General features: G+C 38.2%; 1 protein-coding gene across 6 annotated transcripts in view; it reads left to right on the top strand.

Moving 5' to 3' along the window:
• The window catches only part of BBS9 (Bardet-Biedl syndrome 9), a 220530-nt gene that overhangs the window by 13384 nt on the left and 187278 nt on the right, over positions 1-19868 (top strand). For all 6 annotated transcript variants that reach the window (XM_080975779.1, XM_080975777.1, XM_080975778.1 and 3 more), the window contains exons 6-10: positions 3461-3635; positions 4834-4915; positions 5535-5715; positions 6856-6985; positions 17748-17929. In XM_080975779.1, coding sequence (XP_080831905.1) covers positions 3461-3635; positions 4834-4915; positions 5535-5715; positions 6856-6985; positions 17748-17929 — 750 coding nt within the window. The remainder of the gene's footprint in view (positions 1-3460; positions 3636-4833; positions 4916-5534; positions 5716-6855; positions 6986-17747; positions 17930-19868) is intronic.

A 19868-nucleotide genomic window follows, 5' to 3' on the forward strand; every position in this document is an offset into this window, starting at 1 on the left:
AACGGACACCTTATAGACACAGACTTTCTTGAGATAAATATAATGATATTTAGAATGAGATTACATAGTATTAGGTTATGGATAACTATATGTGTATTAGGATAAGATTATACACATCACAACTAAACAACTATACAACAACAAATACTTATGTATGGAAATGTAACTGAGCATTTTTTCTCTTTTTCATTGTTGTTTTTCTTTCTTTTTTGTCACTATCTTTTTATCAATGAAATCCTTCTGATAAACTATTAATAATAATAGTGCTGTGGTGCCTTGGTTTATGAACTTATGGTAATCTTTCTGGAAGTCCGTTTGTAAACCAAAACTGTTCTTAAACCGAGGCGGGCTTTCACTAATGAGGCCTCCCGCCACCGGTGCCCTTCCATCATTCGGCTTCTGTTCTTAGACCGAGGTAAAGTTCACAAACCGGGACACTATTTCCGGTTTTGCGGAGTTTGTAAACCGAATCGTTCTTAAACAGGACTGTTCTTAAGCTGAGGTACCACTGTAATAATATTGTTCATAGTGAGTGTTCATTGCAGCTAAAAAATTATTAATTCAGGTTTGTTGTTAGTCTCCTATGTACTGTATACATTTGCATGGAATAATTTCTGAATATTCATATGTTGTTGGAATTTTCATATGTTAAGGGTACAGTGGTACCTTGGGTTAAGAACTTAATTCGTTCCAGATGTCCGTTCTTAATCTGAAACTGTTCTTAACCCGAGATACCACTTTAGCTAATGGGGCCTCCTGCTCCCGCCGTGCGATTTCTGTTCTCATCCTGAAGCAAAATTCTTAACCCGAGGTACTATTTCTGGGTTAGCAGAGTCTGTAACCTGAAGCGTCTGTAACTTGAAGTCTCTGTAACTCGAGGTACCACTGTATCTGGAACTTTAAGCAATCCACCAAATGTTGACTTGAACCATTATTATTGATTGGTTTAGCATATTTACCCAGCTGAATTCCTTACATATCAGAATGTCAGAGGAACTATTTTGAATCAAGAACTTTGCTATATTATTTAATCTTTTGGATTAGATAAGTACTTGCTATTTAACAAGTTTTTTTTCTTCTTCCAAATTTCAACAACTGGCTATGCATTTATGGGAGTGTATGTATTTATATGGAGATAAATATAAACAAACGCTTTCTATTGTTATAAACAATAAAATCTAAATTGAACAGAAGCCACATATCCTGTCCTATAATTTAAAAAACATGTGTCCTGTTGTAGGAACCTAAGGAAAGTCATAACTCTAAAACAATTCATCTGTTCAAAAATGCTTTAAGAATTCTACATGTTAAACCTATAATTCTGTTTAAAATTATTGAATTTAGTAATAGGAAGCATTTGTTCATTGGCGTAAACTATAAAGAGTTTACATTTCCTAGAAAGATGGATGAGTTTTACTATTAAAGCAACAGGAAAGTCTTAAAATTACCACCACTTGGAAATCTGAAACTAACTTGAAAATATCATGAATTAATGTGTTGTGATGGGAACAAATAATCAAATTTAAGCTGTCAGGGAAAGTTCTAGGCAGAGGCTTAAAGGAGTAGAATCTAATGATATGAAATATTTGGTCTTTATCACTTACAGTTGTAGAGAAAATGCAAAAGAAAAAAGGGTATTACTTTGAGGGTGTTTTTTTTAAAAATGGTGATGTTGTAATATGACTTTTTTGGACTATACTTCTGTGACTTCTACACTTCAGATTATTTTTTGTAAAATAGAAATGATATATACATTTTCTAATATGAAAAGATTATTTTTCATTGGTTAGCTACCTTCCTTTAGATGTCATGATTAATGTGCTGTTTCATTCTATTTCATGTTTAATAAGGGAAACAGGATTCTTTTTAAAAGTGATGGAAATACTTTTTAATATGCTGATTTACGATTTTGTTAACTCAGACTGCTAGCTCTTTTTATTAAAGCTCTTGGTATAATGGAAATGTGTTTCCGATCAACAGTCAGTAAAAGAATAAAATAACTTTTACACTTTGAGATAATGCACCTTATGTTTAATAAGAGTTTTTTTTCTTTCAGAAGAGGCAGTTTTATTTGAATTTGGAAGGTTTGATGTGTTTGTGGAGAATTGCTTGAAACTATATCTCCTTTGTTAGAACATTAGTAATATAACTGCACAATGTTGCAACTACAATAAGAGTTTTCCATAAAACAGAGATACGTTCGTTTGTATGTTAGGGACTTAAGATTGAATAAATGAACCAAATCAAACTGAGAAATTTCTAAGTGAACTATAACTTTTTATATAAGGTATTTTATTTTAAATTGTCTAGGCTGCAATTCTACGCTTTCCCCCAAATGTAGATGGTGGGGCTTAGGGCAGGCATAGGCAAACTCGGCCCTCCAGATGTTTTGGGACTACAACTCCCATCATCCCTGACCACTGGTCCTGTTAGCTATGGATGATGGGAGTTGTAGTCCCAAAACATCTGGAGGGCCAAGTTTGCCTATGCCTGGCTTAGGGTGCACGACATCTGTCTCTCTGCTGGGAAGGGGCGTTCTCTGTAGTGGAGGCCTGAGCTCTGGAGTAGCTGCAGCTGATGGTGCTTCTGCCAGTGGTAGCCAGTGGAAAACGTAAAAAGGGGCATTTGTGGGTGACCTTGGCCCTTGGGTCACTCAGCAGTGCTGACCTGATGCAGAAAAAAGCAAACAACACTCCCCCCCTCCTGCCTATCCAGATGGGCGGGGTATAAATAATAAATTATTATTATTATTATTATTATTATTATTATTAATCATGACCCTGGCCTGTTAGGTCTGGTTTGCTCCCTAAGAGTAACACAAACAGAAAACACATTGTTGCACAAGGTTGTCTGTAGGTGGGTGGAACAATCCCAATACAGTGGTACCTTGGTTTATGAACTTAATCCGTTCCGGAAGTCTGTTCTTAAACCAAAGCATTCTTAAACCAAGGTGTGCTTTCCCATAGCAGCGGGGGACTCAATTTACAAATGGAACACATTCAACAGGAAGCAAAACATGTTCTGCTTCCATGGCGAAGATCACAAACCAAAACACCTACTTCCGGGTTTGCAGCATTCTTAATCCAAGTTGTTCATAAACTACGCTGTTCTTAAACCTAGGTACCACAGTATTAAGAACCTAGGCCACATAAAATTTTACACTTCATAAGGAACAGTACAAAACTTGGGGTACAGCACAGGGCAAGACATTGAAGAGGACCTTTTTTGTTATAATGTGGGACTCCTTGCCCTAGGAACTTCATCTGCCTCTTGTGCTGGAAAAATATTGGTAAATAAATTTAATAATTTTGCAGTAGTCGGTCGTGTTCAGTTACATACTCTTCAAAGGATGTACAAGTGATTCTGTAGTGTGTGTTCAGGAAATATGCATGTACATTCAATTTTAAGCCTATTTTCCCGCAAAATGGAAGACCTTATACACTGCTTCCTTTTTATTTAGGTCGTGACTTGATCTGTATACAGTCTGTGGATGGAATGCTTATGTTATTTGAACAAGAAAGCTATTCATTTGGTCGTTTTCTACCTGGTTTTCTTCTTCCTGGTCCGCTGACATATAGCTCTCGAACAGATTCCTTCATTACTGTCTCTTCCTGCCGGCAAGTTGAGAGTTACAAGTACGTAGAGATGTCAAACATGTAACATTTTATTTTGTATTTGTTGCCCTTTACTGTTTACTTACATCAAAATGGTCAAGTATTAGGGAGGATGCATCTGAAACAAAAAACACTGTACTGATTTAATGGTCTGCTTAGGTAGGCAACTGGTTTTGGAAGTGATTACATCCAGGTATCCTAGAAATTCCAACAGCAGCGAGTACTAAAAAAAGTACACAAACACCTCATTTTCACTCCTATCCCCAAATGTCCAATAGCTGCTTTAGATGTTTTCTGCACATAACCACGGGGTTAGATCCAGTCTTAGTCATGCTCAGACTAATGTTCCATTGATTCCATTGGGTCCATTCTGAACATGACTGTCTGGATCCAACCCATAGTGTAGGGGGAAATGTTTGTTTGCACACGTTTCTTTGTTTAAAATATTTATAGTCTGCCTTTCCATACCTCTCCAATATCAACAATAGAAAACCTTTAAAACCTTTAACTTCCCTAAGATAAAAACAAGTAAACATACCCACCCAGCCAGTTAAAAAACTTTCTTTTGCGCATGCAATGTATTTGTTGAAAAGAATATGTTTGGCTGGAAATCAATTAAAAGTCAATATTCTCATTAAAGATATAAATATGTAGAAATATAAATTTGCAGCTGTAACTCTGTGTCAATAGACGACACAACACATTTACTCATTGAATACCCTTTTTATAACGCTCTTGGAAATAACTACATCCACCCATTGTTAAGATCGCAGATCTCTTGCAAAGACTTGTTTTCTGTTGTCTGATGTTGAGAAGTATATATCCTTTAGAATATCCAGATTTCTTATTAAGGATCTACAAAATTGTGTAACAAAATTTAAAGGCGCTATGGTAAATGGTTTAGCATCTAAAGGTTGGGGAGTAGAATTCTAAACCACTATTAGTAGCAGTATTGTTGCTATTATTATTTTTATGCGTGTAATGGCTGTTTGCTAAAATGCAATAAACTGAATTGATTGATTGAGGGCTATCCAGGCAAGACACATTTAAAATTATTTGTTAAGAGTCAAACTTGCAAATGCAGTTATTCCATTTCATAATAATAAAGGATGGGAGTCTAGAAAATAGGTTTAAATCAGGTTTTTTATGCACTCTGAAGTAATTTCCCAATATGAAAGTATTAAAAACTTTTAAGAGATACTGTTTGTTTTTTCAATAGGTACCAAGTGCTTGCATTTGCAAAAGACGCTGAGACCCAAGAAAATGAGCAACAAAAGCGTGGGTCAGGAAAAAGGCTTGTGGTAAATTTGCTACTTCTTATGGATAATCAGTGATGCTCCATAGATACTAAAGGATTTAAAATATTAGTTTATAGTTGTGAAGGATTCAGCTCTATTAATGGACTTCTGTTGATACTGTCCCCAGCCCAGCAATGATGTTTGTGTTTCATTTTCCTGCATGCTATACAGCACTTTATTATTTTCCTCCTGGCATGATGGAGTGTTGCCTTTCTTGAACTGAATGGTATTGATGGCAACCAATAAAGCAAAGAGAAATAAAACAATACAAATCACAAAATGAAGTGATGTTAGGTAGTCAAGATATGTAACTCCTATGTTAGCACGGCAGATTATGACACCCTGTACTTAGTCTCTTTACAATTGCATTCCGTTTATAACTTCCATTGTAACAAAGCTAGCTATGTATGGGTAGTATCCAGACTAAGTTAGTTGCACTTTGTTGCAACTTATTTAAATGGGATGATATTGCCAGGTAAATTGGGTTAGGATTGCAGCCTAAGTTGTTACATTTTAAAAACAAACAAATTTGTCCCATTGATTTCAGTGAGATATTTAACTAGTTTAGTCTGAGCCATCCTTGTGATATGATTAAAGTGCATTGATTTTATTTTTTCTTTAGGTGGACTGGGTTTTAAACATTGGAGAACAAGCGTTGGATATATGTGTTGTTTCCGTCAACCAACTTGTTTCCAGTGTGTTTGTGCTTGGGGAAAGAAACTTCTTTTGCCTTAAGGATAATGGACAAATTCGATTCATTAAAAAGCTTGACCACAGCCCAAGTTGCTTTCTTCCATATTCAGGTTTGTATATAGAAATTTGGAAGCAGAAATTGTGGCTTAGTATAAGCAACTTTGGACTATACAGTACTGCCTGAACAGTTTACATCTAACCTAAAGCAGATATTTATCAATGTTATTTGCTCATAATTCTGTCTCTGATTTACCAACAAAACATTAAGTGATCAGGTATTTAGCTCATTATATTTGTTAGCAGCAGATTAATAGTGTTTTGAACTTAATAATTAGGATTCATCTGATATTTCACCAAATGCAGTAGGTGACTAAAATGAAATACAGGCACACTTATGCAAGACAGCATATACGTCTGGCACCGGGAAATAATTAAATAAATAGACTTATACCAGGAAATGGTGCAAGAGAGTTGGAGAGTCCTCATGACTTGCAAGGAGATGTTTCCCAGAGCCCGAAAAGGACTTCAGTGAGGGCAGAGGAAGCCCCACAGAGACCTGAGGCGCAGTGGGGCTTTGTTTAGGCTGCCTAGCCTCCTCGCCTAACAGCTGATGTGGGGTAGTTCAACATCGGCTTTCCTGCACGTCCTCCAGCCTCCAGTCCATCCCTTAGCTTCAACTCTAGTTAAAGAGAGAGCGGGGGAGAGGGAGAGAGAACTGGAGAGCGGGGAAAAGTGGGCATTTTGGGACTTTTTAGAGGGTGTTCCCCACTTTACACAAATGCACAGTCACACAGGAGCCTGGGATGTAGCCCCCACTTATGTGGGGGGACACCTGTACTGGAAGTATAATAGTTTAATCAGGGCTGGTCTTACCATGCGGCAGGGTGAATTGATCTGCTTTAAGTGACACCAAGAGGACAAAGGAAGATGAAGACTTGGTGTTGGCCTTAGCTGACAGCTGTCCACAATTGTTGGTGACTGAAATTTTCTATAATTTAGGTTGTTTCCATAATATTCCCAGAATTTTTTCCTGTTATTTAAGTAAAATAATACATAAACTCTGTATACCTTTTTGTACTTGTAACTAGTTGAAATTGGTTATTTCCAGTGTACAGTGTGGGGTTAGATAGATAGATAGTTAGGTAGATAAAGTATTATATTATATTATGCCTTATGAAGGGAGAAATGGTATAAGCTTAAAGCAATTTGAATGACAGATTGGTTCTAAACTCTTTGCATATATATTGTAGTGTCTGGAGCCGTAGTTAACACTCTAATTGGAAACCACAGTAGCATTCTACACGTTTATCAAGATGTGACTCTAAAGTGGGCAGCTCAGCTTCCCCACATTCCTGTGGCAGTAAGAGTGGGGAAATTACTGTAAGTACTAATGGCATAATTTTAGCTTAAGTTGTTTTTTTTATTCTTTTTCTGGAATACACTTTGACTGATTCTAATTTTGTTGCTCTTGCCCAGCTCTAAGCAACAGTGCTGCTTCTGGAATTTTGAAAAAAATAAATCATATTAATTATTCGTATGTTTTAAATTAATACAATTGAACTTTAAAAAGCAAAGTTAAAGTCAAAACATTGAAAGCTGTAATTAAGGAGTTGGGTAAAACGCAACCCTGTTAACTGGGCACAATCCTGACATAGATTGGCAGCAAGCAATGGGGTTGTATCCCCTCTCCTACAGCCATTCTTCATAATGAACGGAGCAGGTAGCGCTGTGGTCAAAACCACTGAGCCTCTTGGGCTTGCTGATCGGAAGGTTGGCAGTTTGAATCCCCAAGATGGGGTGAGCTCCCGTTGCTCTGACCCAGCTTCTGCCAACCTAGCAGTTCAAAAGCACACCAGTGCAAGTAGATAAATAGGTACCACTGTGATGGGAAGGTAAATAGCATTTCCGTGCGCTCTGGTTTCCATCATGGTGTTCCGTTGCACTAGAAGCGGTTTAGTTCTGCAGGCCACATGACCCAGAAAGCTGTCTCTGGTCAAAGACCAGCTCCCTTGGCCTGAAAGCAAGATGAGCGCTGCAACCCCATAGTCGCCTTTGACTGTACTTAACTATCCAGGGGTCCTATACATTTTTTTATTATTATTAACCATAATGAAGAGTGGAGGGATATGTCATTGCTGACATTGACCACAGCAAAGGCTTACCAAGTTCCCTTTGGGAAAAAGAAATATAAAATAAAAGTCTATACTGAGGTCCAGTGCGTTCTAATTCTCTATTCCTGTGGTAGATTTAGCAGTGATACTACAATGTGAGAGGTTTGTCTGGGCCTCATGGTGTAAACATGTGAGTGTTGTTGACTGAGGATGCAAGGCTTGCAGAGCACTCAGAGTGTGATTTGAAGGTGTGTTAGAATAAGAAGGTTGAGTACTGTATATTGGTTTAGAATATTGATGAGTTTGATTGACTTGATTAAACTCTCTAGTTGTTTTTCATTTGTAATATTTTACTTCCTGGTGTTTAGAGGCTATTTTGCAACTTGTTTACTGTGAATTTTCCTTGTATTTTTGTAGCTGATTTTTATGTTTGTTTTATACTAAAGTTCTATTAGTTGTGTTTCATATAATAGAAATTCTGATACTTTTTACATTTGTGGTTGAAGATGCCTATGTTTTGTTTACATATAAGTGGGGCATAAATTGTCCAAATAACCCAACAATTTACATAATTATTAAGCTTATTGGACAGATTTGTTTGATTTGTTGTAAACTGTTAGATTTTCCTCAAGTAAGCCTTACTGAGTTTGGTGGGATTTAGGATTTAGTGGGATTTAGGTTTAGGATTGCAATCTACGTGAAATTTTCTTATAGGTTAAGGTAAATTCTCTTGCATGCTGACAATTTAGATTCCTGATTTATTGCTTGCTTTTGAAAGCATTGCTTTTTGGGATGGAAGGAATATTTATTGGGAATGTTTTCATTAATCCTGGCTTAACTTAGAATTTCAGAAGGGTTCAGTGGTGGAACTAACTTTGGAATATGGCTACCAGGGGGTGAATAGACTTAGTCAAGTCATAGAAATAGTTAAGATATCTCTAGTTATTATCTTTTTTTTGCTGGGGGGTGGGGGGAGTTGACATCTAGGAAGAACTCACCTGTCAATTCTGTTCTTATCAAATATTGTAGGTATATTACTCATTAGTGAAAGCTCTGTAGTTGCCCTTCATGGGAGAGAGGTTCTGCTGAAAAATGTTAAACAAAACTACAGACCCAAGTGTATCTTCAAAACAAATCCAGTGCTTTTTATTATAAGGAGATGACAGGTATGGACAAGCCAGTGAAAGTACATTATTTCACTTTTGAGAATATTATTTTACTGAGTAATGAAATAGCCTACTTCCTGCAGTTCCTGCAGAATAATTTTGAAACAATTTATTTTGGTAGAAATACTGTTAAATCTATGGAACATATAAAGAAACATCCATTTGATCCAGTGCTCTGTGCACAAAGTAGCTCAGGTTGCTTGTGAGGAGCCCTTTTGAAAAAAGTTAAAATCCTTCTGTTTGGGTCTGAATCCACATCCATCTTCCAAACAGGGAATTGCTGGGATTTTAGCTTTTAAATAGTGCTCTGCACCAACAGCCCTGGTTGGTGAATTGGAGGGAGGAACTGCATGCTCAGAACTGCCCAATGTTTCCCATCCAACTGGCAATATTTTATTTATTTATTATTGATTTTATGTTCCACCTTCTCTCCCAAAGGAGTCCAGGGCAGCCAGCAAGAAGTGATAAAACAATAAAAAAACCACATTTAAAACATCTTTAAAACAATTCCAATGCAGGTGCAGACTGGGAAAGAGTCTTTAGTTTAGTAGGTGCTGAAAAGACAACAGAGGCACCTATTGAAGGGAAAGGTCCCACAACAATAAAGATCTGATTCATGAAGGTGGTGTTGGTGGTGGTAGTGGTAGAAATGATGATGATGCAAGCACCAGCATTTTCAAACAGTGCTGTGAAACAGATTGGCAGCCAGTGAAAATATTTCAGAACTAAGTTATGCTCCTAACAAGCAGCAGCATTCAGGCTGTCCTCAAAGGTAGCCTCATGTATAATGCACTGCAGTAGTCTAGACAGGAGTTAATTGCTACGTAAGCTGATGAACAATTGTTTGCATGGTGGTTTAGTGTGGCGCTGTGGTCTAAACCACTGAGCCTTGGGTTTGCCAATTAGAAGGTCAGCAGTTCGAATCCCCATGATGGGAGGAGCTCCCGTTGCTCGGTCCCTGCTCCTGCCAACCTAGCAGTTCAAAAGCACGTCAAAGTGCAAGTAGATAAATAGGTACCACTCCAGCGGGAAGGTAAATGGCGTTTCTGTGCGCTGCTCTGGTTTTGGTGTTCCGTTGCGCCAGAAGCGGCTTAGTCATGCTGGCCACATGACCCGGACAAACGCCGGCTCCCTCGGCCAGTAAAGCAAGATGAGCGCCACAAGCCCAGAGTCGTCTGCAACTGGACTTAACTGTCAGGGGTCCGTTACCTTTTTTACCTTTTAAGTGTAATAGGAAGTTTAAACAATATGCTAAGCTGTTGGGGTTTTTTTGCTGGAAACATTCTCTGTAGTTTAGCACAGCCAACAGCAGACAAACATGAATGTTGAAGCTAATATAACAAGTGAAATGTGAAGAAATGTGAACTTGTGGGTGGAGTTATAAAGAAAACCACTGCACATACAGTCTTCATCATCATCCAGATGTAGAAAAATTCTTTGGTCTTCATTCCAGCCCATCTGTTACTCCTTCTTACAAGGTGACATCACCACAACCGTTAAAGCATCATCATATAAAAATAGAAAAACTCCCATATTAAAAAAAATGGGAATACCTAATACTTATTGCAGTATTTTATAGAAGAAAGATGGCAGGATTCAAAGTTTCTTTTTCTCAACAGTGCTGGTTTAACAGAAGTTCTGCCAGTTATGGCACACAGTGAGAACTGGATGACTTTATGCATTTAATGTTTTCAGTATAACAGAATGTGAAAAGTTTAAACTGAATGGTTTCTTTTAACAATTCCAATTTAAATCTTAAGTCTGTGTTGAGGTTTTGCTGAATAGAGTACATTATACTTAAGTAGCACAACTCTGTAGCTGCATATGATCATATATATGTTATTTTTAAAAGACCTTTGACTAGATTATTGTACTTTCTTAATTAAAAAGGCTGTATGCAAAATCACACAAGATTTGTGGAGATCATCATGGAAATATAACACAGAATACCTTTACTGGAACTCTCTGTCACAAGAGACTAGGGCCCTGACGACTTGACATCTTTCCGCAGGGCCTGCAAGACAGAGTTGTTCCACCAGGCCTTTGGTCAGGGCACAGCCTGACTCCCTCCTCTGGCAACCGGCACAGAATTTTGCTTAACAGTTGCCATTAATTTGATTTTAATTAATTTTTATAATGAAATGTTTTTAGAATGTTGGATTATTTGATTGTTTGATTATTTGATTGCTGTTAGCCGCCCTGAGCCTGGCTTCGGCTGGGGAGGGCGGGATATAAATAAAATTTATTATTATTATTATTACTTTCTCTTCTTTTTATTTTGATCAGACACTGATGATGCAAAGTTAAAACCATAGAATCATAGAATTGTAGAGTTGGAAAAGAACCCAATGGTCATCTAGTCCAACCCCCTACAATGCAGGAATCTAGGTTACCCTCATCGCATAACTCTTCCTTTTTTTTCTGTTGTGTGTCTGTTGACATCATATTCATATAATATAGCCTTTATTTATGATATAATGTAGCCTTTCCTTCCCAAGTAATTCTTGAAATCCTTCTGGGTTTCATTAACAGCACTTGCCTGCACTTGCCTACTCTTGAGAAAGTCCCATTGTGTTCTAGGGGGCTTACTTCAACTCAAGTGGGTACAGGATTGCAGCCTAAGACACATTACATTATGTTGTCGTAAACTGATGTGAGATCTCTGAATATTTTTTTTTCCTTTTTACAATTATATTTTTCTTCCTTACCTTGCTACATCATCTCTGTGATGAAAGTCAGTATGTATTTATTTAAAAGTGAACAGGGAAGCAGCAAATCTGCAGTGGGTTGCTGCTTTTAGGCAAGGAATCAAGATTCCTTTTGGACAGCCTGAAATGACCTCCTCCTGGGTAACAACCTACTGATAAGTATGGCCAGAGATCCAACAGGTGGGCATATCTGAAAGAGCCACATATAGAAAAGGCAGCGGAAAGGGGAGAGTGAAAACAAAGGAGCTCTGACTCCCCGTGGTCAGGGAAAGAGTCTTGGAGGAGAGTAACTGGGCCATCATAACTGCCTTTCTTCTAGCCTGTGGGACTCTAGCCTTGCCCCACATCTGACAATGTGTTCTCAAGGAATAACTGTTTGCTGGAGAAAGTTATGGGACAGTTGTCACATCTGATCAACTTTGCTAGTGGTTTGTTATATTGTATTCTTGAAAGCTGCTTTAAATATTATTTAAAAACAGTATATAAATTATAAACTAAACTAAATTAAAATTTGACTTCCTGGCCCGGTGTCCAGGTGGATGAGCTTTGCAACAGCCATCCAATGTGCCTTAGCTTCTGAAGTCATAATTGGAATATGATGAGGTGCATGGGAGCTAGAGTAATATTTTTGTACCTTGTAAGCTTTCTACTTTGTTTTTCAGCCTCTTGTTTCTTACCCCAAACCTTTGCAACAGGGAGAACCATGTTTTAATATATGATATAGGGACATATGGCTGGGTTTCTTGATTTCTTTTGGGAAAAATTTAGTTGGGTTGCCTTCAAATATTTATCCTTTCCTTGAATAGCATATGTATAAAGTTATTCAGAGCAGTGGAACGTACATGTGTATATAGCAAATAAACTATGTATATGATATGGTATTATCTTAAAGCAGCAGGAATGGAAAGATGAGGTACTAGCAAAATGTTTCTAAATTTAGAGAAATATACATTTTAAATTGTATTTGGTGCATATGGTTCTAATTTAACAAATCTCTTCTCTTAGCCACTAATTAAATTTTGTAATAAGACTCAATATCATTTTCATGACCTGGAAAGTACAGTCCATGAAGCACTCCTTTCAAACCCACCTATTAATGCCTATGGGTCATTCACAGGAGGAGTACTTTGGTGAATTGCACCCCTGGTTTAAATTGTACTACAGTTTAAGAATTAATGGAAAGTATTACATATTATGTGTAGGTATATTGTAGTTCTAGAATTTCATCTTATGTAGACAATCTAGCTATAATTTTGACCTTGTAAAAAGGTTTGACACCCATTTAATTTAACACAGCAGGCACCCCATAAGTACAAATTAATTTTTTTGGCTTTCTTTTGGTTTAGTCAATATAATAAAAACTTTTTACTATATATTATGGTGCCGTCACCAGCGGGTGGCAGTGGTAACTAAAAGTTGCTGACCTGCTTTTGGGAAGATTTTTCTTATTGTTCCAATGTGACAAAAAAGTTTAATGAGCTGCCTTCATATAAGTTTTGGTAGAGTCATTTTTAACATTCATTAATTAGCTGTCTATCTTCATGTTTCAGACTTCTTTAAAAAAACAAAAGTGCAACACATATATTATAATAGGATGATACTAGTCCGTCTTTGAAAGTTTTAGCTTGAAAATAGGTATTTTGTTGTTAAATAGTTTTTATTAATTGTCAAAAAACGGTTATACAGGATTCTGCAAAATTCAGGAGCTGATAGCAATATACATAGTCCATATATAATAAAAGATCACCCTTGAGCAAATATAGACATAAAATAAAGCCAAAATAAATAAACCACAGGTATATGAATGCATGGCAGGTAGCAACTAGAACAATTTATAGCATAGACAGAGGGGTTAAACAAGACAAAGTTATAAAACACGAACCCTATTATACCAAGGGAAAGTAATTAAAGTATTCAATTGTCCTGAGTCGCTCTATCAGCCATATTCATTCATAGGCCAATTCCTCAGCCATATTCCTCCTTGCTTAAAAATAAAAGAAAGTCAGACCAAAATAGGTATGAAATCATTCTTCCAACAAGACAATATCCTACACTTTAGTGTACCAAGTAGAAAGATTGGCCCCATCTAAATTTGTCCAAAACTGTGCAATGGTCATTCTAGCTGCCATATGTAGGTGTGCAATCAAAGTTATCTAAGGAGCAACTTTATTGTTCCATAGACCCCAATCTCTGAGCAGCGAGAGACTCTAGTGGTTCCTGCACTTACCCAGAGTTTGGGTTTGTTAGAATGAACGTCAATGCAGACTGTGGTGACTTTAGGATACATGGTGTTATTTTCACATACTGTATATGGTTTTATTTTCACTCTGTCAGAAAAGCGACTAGCCAATACATGAATTTTAATATAATAATAAATGACTACAACTGGGATCATAGTTTGAGGTGCTCATTTGCACTGAGAGGTATACACCCATGAGAAATATATCCTGAAAGTCAGAGCCAGCACAGCCATTAGGTGGGGTGAGTCCATTGCCTCAGGCGGCAGAAGCCCTGTGGTGGCGCCCCTGTGGATGCTTCACCATCTTCACTGCCTGTGAAGAAATTGCACTGACATTGGCACTGATTTGGGGTGAAATCATGGCAGTTTATGATGAGAGCTCATTGAAATCACACAAGATCTTGTGGAGTGTGAGAGGTCTCTCCCCAAATTGGTGTGATGTTGCCCCAAATCAGTACCGCTGCTGGTGCTGCTCTTCCACCAGTGGCAGAGGTGGCGGGGTGGGTAGTGCAGGTGTTAGCGGGGTAGGTTGAAATGGGATGTGCTATCCCTGGTGGTTTAATTTGTCTGGAGGATGAATGGTGCTTTGGCCAAGGACCGCTACCTCTGTGTCTGAAAAAGTTAAGAAAAACTTGACCAAGCTGTCATGGACTAAAATAGCACTGAACATTTTTGTCCAGTCAAAGGCGACTATGGGGTTGCGGCACTCATCTTGCTTTCAGGCCTAGGGAGCCGGCGTTTGTCCACAGACAGCTTTCTGGGTCATGTGGCCAGCATGACTAAACCGCTTCTGGTGCAATGGAACACCGTGACGCAAACCAGAGTGCGTGGAAATACTGTTTACCTTCCCGCTGCAGCGGGACCTACTTATCTACTGGCACTGGTGTGCTTTCAAACTACTAGGTTGGCAGGAACTGGGACAGAGCAACGGGACCTCGCGGGGATTCGGACTGCTGACCTTCTGATCAGCAAGGCCAAGAGGCTCAGTGGTTTAGACCACAGCGCCACCCACGTCCCTTTTTTTATTGGAAGGCTGTTGAGAGGGAGAGAGAAATTACTTTTATATTTTAAAAAATTCTCAGTTTTGGACGCCTGTTTTGTTACATACACTGTTCTCACTTCATAAGCGATGTTAGCTATTGTGCACGGTTTGTATTTTTGACTGTCACCATCCAGAAAAAATACTGAAGAATTCAGACTTTCTGATAATGTAGATCATGAATGTTTCAGATTATAACCTACTTCCATGGAAGTCAGTGCAGAAACCAGGTGGTGAAGACAGTCAGACATGCTCAGAATCTTCATTACACTGAGTGAAGTAATAAGAACTGCAACAATAACACCAGAGAAAACATTATTCACACTTTCTAATTGGATATATTATTAATATTGCAGGATTCATTAGTGTGGTCATTCTTTAAAGATAAAAGGGATGTTTGCTGTTAAATGGGAATACTTTTCTAAAGTATAAAATAGTACATGGTAGAGTAAAAATGGTTTTTAAAAAATCAAACAGGCAGCCAGGTAATTTATAGATCCAAGGCTTTATTAATCCATCTGGAATGATTACTGTTTTATTGTATGACAAAAAGTATGCAAAGCACTTGGATTTGTTAAAATGCTATGTTTTGAGCAATTTGTTTTGCAAAAGAAACATGCAAAAAGCATATGCTATTATTTTTGTCCAAAATCCAGTAAAAGATAGATTTTCAAATTACTACCATATGTGTGGAGAATTTGCTTTGAACAATAACTGTATTATGGGTACCAAAATAATTTGTTTCAATTGAGTTTCTTCAGTAATAAATAAAAAAAATCTTTTAGTTCTTACATTTATTTGGCTTCTTTTAAGATCTTTCAAAAATATTCTACCTCAACAATAAGTAATTGAAACTGTACTTTGTTTGAAATGTGTTACAGTAGTAATGTTCATAGCTATACAGACAATTACAGTAGCTGCAGGAAAATGGCTATAAAATTTATTTTAGATCCCTTTTATAATTGCAGCCCTGAAGCAACTTGCTCTGTTAATAGTACCACTGACACTGTTCTGGGGCAAACCATTTGAGAACTGCAGCTTTGAATTTGGTTAAACTAAGACCGTCTGGGGGTCAGGTGTTCCATAAGATAAATTAATACTTCATAATTCAATTGCTACCTTGCTTTTATATCAATGCAGTTATGAATGCATGGAAAAAATTACGGGGAAGAAAAATCTTTAAAGTTTTCATGGAGTCCTGTATGCTTAATTTTAAAATATAAAACACCATAGCTTTTAGGACCTGGAGGAAATGTACTTAAAAAAACCCCACTACAGTCCTGCATGTAGTTTGACTGCTTAAATGTCAGCAAAGTTAATGTAATTTAAATTTTCTTAAGTGTGTATAGGATTGCAGCATATCCAACCAGAGCAAAGGAAAATCATTGTATTTTACAACCCTTTGCTTAAACAGCCTATATTTCTTGAAAGCAGAGCAACCATAAAGGAACTATTGGCAGAAAGAATAGATTACCAAAAATAGGAATGTTTGAAGATTGCCTTTTTGGTCCAAGTCTTCAAAAGACTCTCAATGGGCTATTAAACTTGTATGGAGCATTTATGGACTTATTACCAAATCAATTGCACACAAATGTTTAGTATGCGCTATGCCAGTGTTGAATCACATAAACTCAGCATAACGATTATGTTACCATAACGTTGCAGGTGAACATGCTAGTGCAAATGTTTAGGATACAGACAAGTTTGATTAATACAAACTAGATTTGTGTGTATCATATGTGCGGACTAGGGATCTAAATAAGTTAGAACCAAATGAATCATGCTCTGTGTTAGATCCTGAGAAAAGCAGCTTGGGGAAAGGGCAATTTTCAGAGCTGTAGGGTAGCGGGTGCTTATACTTCACCTATCAACCAGCTGTAACTTCCCCGTACTCCTAACTCCTTTCCCCTTTCATAAGGTTCTAGACTTAAATTTGTCTACACATAATGCAGCTGCTGTTGCTTGCTTCTTTGTGCTGTAGCAACCCACAGAAGGGTTTTGCTAACAGCAAAAAAGTTATAAGCATTTTACAAACTCATCTCATTGCTCATTTAAGTAGGCTTCTTTTTAAAACAGATTTGGGAGTGTAAATACTAAAATTCTGTGTTGCTAGAGGTATTTTAGCAGTTTCTTAATTACATGTCTTGTTCACAACAAACTTCTGGTGACATGATTCAGGTAGGTAGCCGTGTTGGTCTAACGCAGTCGAAATATATATATAAAAATAAAAAAATTGTCCAGAGACCACCTTAGAGACCAACTCAAGCATGCACATGAAAGCTTATACCAAGAACAAACTTAGCTGGTCTCTAAGGTACTACTGTGGGCTTGCCGATCAGAAGGTCGGCGGTTCGAATCCCCATGATGGGGTGAGCTCCTGTTGCTCAGGCCCTGCTCCTGCCATCCTAGCAGTTCGAAAGCACGTCAAAGTGCAAGTAGATAAATAGGTACCGCTCCGGCAGGTAGGTAAACGGCGTTTCTGTGCGCTAGTCTGGTTCGCCAGAAGCGGCTTAGTCATGCTGGCCACATGACCCAGAAGCTGTACGCCGGCTCCCTCGGCCAATAAAGCGAGATGAGCGCCGCAACCCCAGTCGGCCACGACTGGACCTAATGGTCAGGGGTCCCTTTACCTTTACCTTTAAGGTGCTACTGGACAATTCGGGTGACATGAAACATGATGGTGGTACTTTGATTATTACAAGTGATCTGATTTCACCAGCCACACAAACTCAGTAGAAATAGATTTGCCCCCCAAAATGTACTAATAGTTCCTGTGAAAAAAATATGTTTGGAAGCATTTATAATAGCAAAGGACATTTCACTGGCATTCTGTGCTGTTTCAGTATGATGCTGTTCAGCTTTCCCCCCTTTTTATGCAGAGATTTGAAAGGTGTGATAGTCACACTGAGTGATAGCGGTGATCTACAATGCTCCTACCTTGGTACAGATCCATCTTTATTTCAAGCTCCAAAAGTTGAGGCTCGGGATATAAATTATGAAGAATATGATGCAGAAATGAATAAACTTCAGAAAATCATTAAAGAAGCCAGAAAAATCAAAGGTATGGTTTTTTCCCCTTTTTATTGAAATTACATCAGTTGTGGTTGGTTGGCTGTCCATTAACATCTAACTATAGGATTTATCTTTAATTTGTATTTAATGAAGTAGCTATGCAAATAAACAAATTTTTCACTATGATTTTAATTCTCTTCCCACCAATATTAAAATATCTATGTAGTAGTAGTAATGGATTATGCCATTTCCCCTAAAAATAAAGTTTGCTATAACAATTCTGGCAACAAATTTACAATGAAGGAATAACTCACCTAGAAAAAATACCTCTGGTTCTTCCATGTTTGTTGTGTTTTTAACATATATAAATGAATGTTAATTGTAAGCCATCTTGGTAATCCAGGTATTTCCTGAAAGGCAGAATATAAATAACTGGAAAAATAAATAATTTATATAGACACTTAGAAAAATGTCCCAGGAAGAGTTAAGATGTTCACCAATGACTTTTCCTTCCTGGAGCTCTTCCTGGAAGAAGCCTTTGCATAAAAAAAGAGGCTGCTGTGACAGAGGGGAGGAATGGACAAGGAATGGGGAGAACTGGAGCTAAGAAGCAGAAAGAGTCCAAACCTATTTTGACCGAGGAACATAAAGCGCCAGAAATGAAGCAGAGTGGGAGCATCTGTAGCTTCACAAGGGATCTGGCCACTCACCTTCCCCTTTCCTTCCTTCATTTTCTGTTCTGGTAGCAGAACAGCATTCAATACTTTTCCTCTTCTGAGTGCTCTCTTTCTTCTACATTCCCAATAAAGTCATTTGTTTTTTGAAAGCTATAACTGTACATGGTATGGCACTTCCTCCCCACGCCAAACAGAACCTGTGAGGTGTGTGTGTGTGTGTGTGAGAGAGAGAGAGAGAGAGAGAGAGAGAGAGATACATTATGCATGCATGTTAATGTGGGGTAGCTACTTCCAATTTTTGCACACCCATTGCAGGCATGTGATCCTGGAGGGGAGGGCAACTATGCAGGATGAATAAAGGGTTAAAATCAGGTTGCCATACATCTGAGAAAACCCCGACATGTCCTCTTTTTGGGGGGGGGCAGCATGCCCATCTGGGTGGATTTTTACACTTTAAAGAAAATGTCCGGGTTTTTTGGGAGGGGTGAGGTTGTTTTAGGGGGGCATGCGCATGCTCGGGAGGGTGCTGGGCGCCGGAAGCGCCACAGCGGAGTGAGGCTGTCACAGTGAAGGTTAGGTGGGAGCTGGGGTCCTTGCCTCCATTTGGACTGGCAGCAGCTCAGGCTCGGCGCGGCCCCGGTGGCGCAGGATTTAACTTCCTTCTGCAGGGCCTGTAAGACAGAGCTATTCCGCCTATCTTTCAATTTGAACTTAGCCTGAACTTTTATTCCCCTTCTCTTCCCTCCCCCTCCCCTTTTTATGAAGATTACCCACTCTGGGATCCCACAGCTAATTCTCCCCTGGTCTTCTCGCTGGCCCAAATAGGACTAATTTAGCCAGCTAGCCCTGGTGATCACCTAATGTTTATTGGATGGATTTTCCCCTAAAATGATTTTAGAACTTTGAATTTATTGTTATTCATGCTTTTATATTGCATTTTATGCTTTTTTTGTTGTATCGCAATTAAGTGTTTTAAATTTGTTGCTAGCCATCCAGAGCCCGGTTTTCTGAACCGGGAAGGGCGGGGTATAAATAAAAAATTATTATTTATTATTATTATTTTAAAACACCCCTACCTCCTTGTGAACCAGGCAGCTTCCCTCCTTTATTTTTAAACTTCTTATCACTTGACAACAGCAGAACACTGAGCCCTCGTTGCTGTGGTTCTCTGGCTACCCCCTTGGTTTCCCCACAGCACACTGGCCCGATGCACTGTGGGAGAATTATACACTGTGTGGAAACCAAGATGGCAGCAATAGAGCATCTGCTGGAAAGCAGCAAAATGTTTAAAATAGAGGGATTGGCTGTGAA

This window comes from Podarcis pityusensis (genome assembly GCF_964106645.2).
Source record: "Podarcis pityusensis genome assembly, chromosome: 12".
In the NCBI taxonomy this organism is placed as follows: domain Eukaryota; kingdom Metazoa; phylum Chordata; class Lepidosauria; order Squamata; family Lacertidae; genus Podarcis; species Podarcis pityusensis.